At 29.6% G+C, this 6122-nt stretch overlaps 1 protein-coding gene across 1 annotated transcript; it reads right to left on the bottom strand.

Moving 5' to 3' along the window:
* Nucleotides 1-2411: 2411 nt before the first annotated feature.
* On the bottom strand, nt 2412-4010 carry LOC114193759 (uncharacterized). The gene is made up of 2 exons (XM_028083684.2): nt 3620-4010; nt 2412-3269 (listed from the first exon to the last, which is right to left on the bottom strand). The coding sequence occupies exons 1-2, from the start codon at nt 3779-3781 to the stop codon at nt 2679-2681; spliced, it is 753 nt and encodes a 250-aa protein (XP_027939485.1). The 5' UTR covers nt 3782-4010; the 3' UTR covers nt 2412-2678.
* Between the last annotated feature and the right edge of the window lie 2112 nt (nt 4011-6122).

The raw sequence follows: 6122 nt of genomic DNA, 5'->3' as shown, positions 1-6122 counted from the left end.
GTGTTTTGACTTGGCTTCCTTAAAAATATTGCACATAACGAGGTATTCCAGCTTTACATCACACGCCACTAATGGAATTTGCTTTTGCACTGGTCGTTGTACTTTCTGCCATTGTTTATTTTCTGCTGCATCATACACCACTACTATTAACTTGCACAGACTCAAATAAATTTTCAAGCTGTTACCAATAGACCACAAATTTCAACATTTTACATGAGGCAATAGACATTAGTTTAAATTCTCAAGCTGAAATATTCGTTGATTATTCTAAAATATACAACATTCTGCAACAGTAGCAAGCATCAACTTCCCACAGTAGGTAGTGACATATAAATATACATTCATTAAAATAAGTAAATGCTTTAGCATCACACCATCACTATAGTGTACTTTTTTCTCTGTTTTATTCTTTTATGTTCCTTGAATTACTGGTATGAAAAACTTGAGTGCCAAGTTAAAATGTACTTGTGCTAGAAATAGAAAACACGTGAATTTTGCACGAGTTTAGGATTTTAGATGGATTGGACAATTCATAGAAGAGGTTAAAATATTATCTTTAACTTAGAATTAAAAAAAAATGTAAATCGATCTGTTTATGTTTAATATAAAACTTCCATTGATTCCTTTTGCAATGAACAATTGTTGATGAACATACTCTTTTTATGTGTAAAGATGAATTCTTCACAGCGAACCATTGTTGATGAATATACTCTGTGCAAAAGCTAACAACAATTGAGTTACATAATTTTCCTAAAATGAAGAATACAAAATGGATTATTTCTCGTTAGGGCATTATAGGGATGTCGTTAACAACTTTTTTTAATTATTGCAAAGGTATTTTCCAATTTAAGTATAATTTATTAAATTAAAAAAAAGTAGATATTTTTATTATTGATCACAAATGTCATTTTAATTAAATAAAAAAATTAAAGAGTTAAAGAAATTCAAATTAAGATACAAATGACGGGAATAAATTATTAAAAATCAAATTTGGAAAATAACACCTAAGTTTTTTCTTTTAATTTAACTGGAAGCAATAATTAAATTAGATAAATAAAATATATTTGGAAAATAATAAAATAAAGTGAAAATTAATATAGAACAATTTGTTAGGAATAGTTTAATTCAAGAATTAGATATTGATTTTATAAGTTAGAATTGAATTGTATAAAAAATATATAAAATGAAGAAATAAATTTATATCCACAATTAATTTAAATTAAAATATTTCTCTAATTTTAGTGTCTTTTAAATAAAAATTGAACACGTTCTTATTTTTTCATTTCATACAAGAGAACTACTGGAAACAATCTACATTCTTTTTCTAACATTCCATTCTTATTTAAATTTTGGTAAGAAAAAGTATTAACCTTCTTCACGTAATTCTTTTAACTTTATATTCCGCCTTTCTTAGTTTTAGGACAAAAATAAACTCTACTTTTATCGAACTAATGTAATTTTTTTTAAATTATTAAGTTGATTTAGTTTCTAAAAAGTGGTGCTATATATAATTTTTTGATTTTTTTTATAAAGATGGCAATATGAGTTGGATCGGTTTGTTTAGGCCCACCTTGCACTTAATCGGTATAATGTGGGTTTTTCATTCTGTATTATATGTCCATGAGTTGACCTACTTTTTTTGAATAATTATATTTTTATTTTATTTTATTTAGCAAATAAATATTGCATACATGAATGTGTGGCCAAAATTTAACCCTCAATTCCACACATGTGTAGCTTAATAAATGAGTGTTAGCCAAAAGTAAACAAATTATACATGCAACTTTAAAAAATATTATTAAATTACATGTGCAAAAAGTTACGAGGATCAACAAGACAGTCTTCCTTGCCTCTCTCAGGTCCACACAGGGTTAGAGACTATGCAGGGTAGACTTATGCTGATGAACTCAAAATATCGATCTCTCTCACATTTTTCATTATGAGCCTGCAGGTCAGGCTGACCTGCCTGACCCACTCCTGACCCACTGACCTGCCTGACCCACTCCTGACCCACTCCGCATTGCAAATCCTAATTTATTTTTTATTTGTAATGTGCACATATCTCAAAAACAATTTTTTTTGTTTTATTTTAACAAATTTTTTTATCTTCGTCTTGATTGCACTTCCTTTTACCATCAAATGGAAATAAATGTGTTTATTATTTTTTATGCAAACTTTTAAAATTAATAAAAAAAATGTTCATTGGTTTTTTTTTCTTAATAAACTTTTGCAATTGTAAATGATTCTTATATTCAACATACGGTGATATTTCACATAAGTTTTATATAAAAAAACAATACTGAACCAAAAGGGAATATTGTTATTTGCGTTCTGTTGGTTGTGCAACCTAACTAAACAGAAAAGAAAAAGAAACAAAATCTCTTGTTTTCCGGTACCAATTACATCTAATAACATCACAAATAGAAACACCTATTCCTTAAGCTTTATTCAGTTAACCATTTCTAAGAGTTCTCAGATCAAGTTTACACATGCAATCCTGGTCAACTTTAGTTGAACTTGAATCTTCAATATTTTGTACCATCAAATATTTTGCAGAAGTTGCATTGTTACACATATCTTACTACCCTACAAGCTAACCAACAACACAATCAACCTAAGTTTAATTCACCATGTACCTGCCTACAACCACAAACAGAAAAATCAACCTACTTTAACATCTAATTATCCCTTCCAATCTCAACATCAACATGGTGTTTGCTCAGTTGAAAAACTTCATCAATGTCAGTGTCACCAACCCCAGCACATCCACACTCAAACGTAACATCCAAGAAGTAGAGCATAAAAACAAGAGCAATGGAAGTGCAGAAAACTGGAATTGGTCCAAAGAGCCACATGAACAGAGGGAATGAGAAGTAGAAGGCACGCAATCCAAGGGACCAGAAGTAGCTGCCTCTGTTCACAGTGGTGGCAACATACTCAGCTGTGAGCATATGGTGCCTCACATTTGAAGACACTTTCTTGAAGGGTACGTTGATAAGGATACTTGCATGGCTATAGTACCTTATGGACTGAACATTCAGCAGAAATGCCAACAAGAAACACACCAATATGGAGAAGAACTTTATGGACAGACCAAGGTCACTCCTGTCCCCAAAAACCTCAGACACCACTGTTTTCCTCTCATGGCCACTGCTCATCAACACAGCAATGAGGGAACTCAACATTATCGCTGTGGAAGCCAAAAGGGTCGATGCCATTATGTTGTTTCTCAAAGATTGCACTGCTAGAACTCCATTTTTCGACACATCCTTCACACAGTATCATCCAAAATCAATATTAGTACATACACATGACATAAACATGAAACTCAATGAATAACAATGTTTTAAGGGAAATGGTTGATTTTTACAGTAATTACTTTAAAAATGATAGCAGAAGACTTTCTATCCATGACCTATACCTCAAATAAGCAGAAGCAGGTTTGTATGACTTGAAATCAAATGCACAGATAAAGATGATGCTGTGCGAAAAAAGTTCTAAGACATGCAATGAGTGATGCGTTCCGAAAACGTGCAATGGGATTGAGAAACATGATTTTTGAAATTAGGCGAAACCCAAGAATAAAAATGGAAACTTTTGAGCAGCCATCTGCACATACCTCCATCATGGCCTGGACCCAGATACGGCGATTGATTGCATTGACACCGATGACTGTTTTGGTGGGGTGTTTCATGACTCGGTAGAAGAGCCAAAAATGATACACCGACATCAAAAGTAGGCCACCAGGGACCAGTATAAAATCCAGATCCTTCTTTTCCATTCAATGCCAATGTTTTAACCAATCGATTGACAAACCAAAGGGAAATGGCACAGTAGAGATAGAACTATGCGTGCGCAACACAAAATGGATTTCGAGATTGAATCTGATACTCTCTCTCTGTCTCAGCTTGTGAGGAAGATGAAAAAGCGATTATGGAAGATTGGAGGAAGAGAGGGGAAGTTGTACACGGGTGTTGCCGTGAATGTGTGGGAAGAAGGTAATGAAATTTGGTATATATAGAACAATAAACACATCGAGAAGAGTTATATATGTCAGCCACACCCACACACCCCGATCAAACACATGGCATGATCACATTCCATTTTCACTGCCTATTTTCTAAACTCATCAATTAATTCCATTTTGCCCTTAATACATACATTCAAAATCATTTAATCTAAACAGTCCAAAAATAATAAAAGGTCCTTATAAAATAATAAGCTTAGGAAAATAAACTCTTATTTTATGAAGTTGTTAATAAAAAATTATGTTTAAATTATTATTTAAAGATATCAACTTTGATTATACTTCTTATTCTTATTCTTATATGGCTTAACTAGTCGATGGTCGGTACGTGCTTGTTTCGACTCTCCTTGTCATTTGTTAGGTTCATGAGATGACATATGACAATGTTAATATCATGTAACACAATAATATCATATATTAGTGTGATTATTAAATGTAAATTATATCGTTTTCGATTTGGGTTCTCACACAGTCTTTTATTCAGTTTAATACTCACATAAGTTTCATTTTTCTTAAAGTTAAGATGTAATAAAAATGTTTTGAAAAACGGAAACCAAATTAATCCACTAATTAAGCCTACTTTTATATATATATATATATATATATATATATATATATATATATATATATATATATATTATGGTAGATTTTTCAATTGTATTTTATTTGTTCTTCTTTTTTTTGCTAATGTGAAAGCTTGTTGTGACCATGGTGTCTGCTACGTAGGAATAGAGGTGTCAGAGAAGAAAAAAAGTGGAACATTTGGATAGGACCATAGCCAACCCACTAACTTTGCCCACAAGATTCACATTTAGAATAGATAATCTTATTAATCACTGTTTATATTGTGTTTAAGAACATTTACGCTATTTATTGTATTGAAAATTAAATCTTACTCTTTACTTGATAATAGTCGTCAATTTGTTAATCCTTACAAATGTTTTGAGCAAGTAACCATAGCAACGGTTACAAGTAAGTTTCACTTTAATTACCTGTTTTGACTTTAAATGATGACTAAATAATCATTTGTGAGTGATTTAAAGTTTTTCTTACTTAAAAAAATGATTTAATTTTCAATTATTTGTTGCATTTCTTTCAATTTTCTTATTTTAATGAACTTTCGTGTGTTATTTCATTTTGTTCTCCCTCATCATAAGTATTTCCACTCACTGTATCAATTAAACTAATGATATAATCAGGAAAAAGAATTATGATATATTTGGAATTTTAAAAATGACAAATAAAATATAACACTTTTTTGTTAAAAAATGGACAACTAAAAGAATAGAAAAGGAATATGTATTTTAATAAATATTTAGAGAAAAAAATTATTGTATTCTTAACCAATGCTCCTCTCTTTTTTATCAATACGCGTCTCTTCTTTAGATGTGACTTTTAACGGTTAACCAAACAAATCGAATAAAAAAAATTAACTTTTATAATTTTTAATAAATTGTTTTATTTTTCTAACCATATCTTTTTTTTTATCATTTTTACATCGAAAATATCAGAGAAAATATTTTTTTCTCTCTTTAGATTAACGCATCAATTATTTCTTTCTCTATAAAATAATTTAATTTATCTCTTTATAATAAAATATCAACCTTTTCTTTCTTCTTCAAAGTGCTTCTAATAGAGTATATGAAGTTTATTTTCTTTTATTTCAATGAAAATAAATTTCGTTCTATACAAAATTATAATTGGTCAAACAATAGTTAATGTACTTTTAAATTTAACAAACGATAAATATCTAAAACAAAATTTGAATAAAAATAAGAACTAAAAAGGAATATGAGAGTAATTAAAAGAATAATTGACATTTTATTATGCTTTGAGAATGACAGTAAACAGAAATCATTTGTTTTTTAAATACAACACTTAAACATGCTAGAGAATAATGTCTTTACCGCTAAACCTTTAATATTTTAGCCTTTCAATTTTATTTTCGATCTCTTGATGTTTTATCATTCTCGATACTTCTTAATTTTCTTTTTCATATATACCTCTACTTAAATGCAATATACCATATATGTTTTCTATGTGTAACATGAGCTAATAATTAAAGTTCATTTATTATTTCAAAATAAATATATCA

Source organism: Vigna unguiculata, chromosome 8 (genome assembly GCF_037176805.1).
Source record: "Vigna unguiculata cultivar grain cowpea cultivar isolate G323 ecotype 2 chromosome 8, ASM3717680v1, whole genome shotgun sequence".
Classification (NCBI taxonomy): domain Eukaryota; kingdom Viridiplantae; phylum Streptophyta; class Magnoliopsida; order Fabales; family Fabaceae; genus Vigna; species Vigna unguiculata.
The sequence above is the reverse complement of the archived record's forward strand: the minus strand, read 5'-3'. Positions and strand labels throughout refer to the sequence as shown.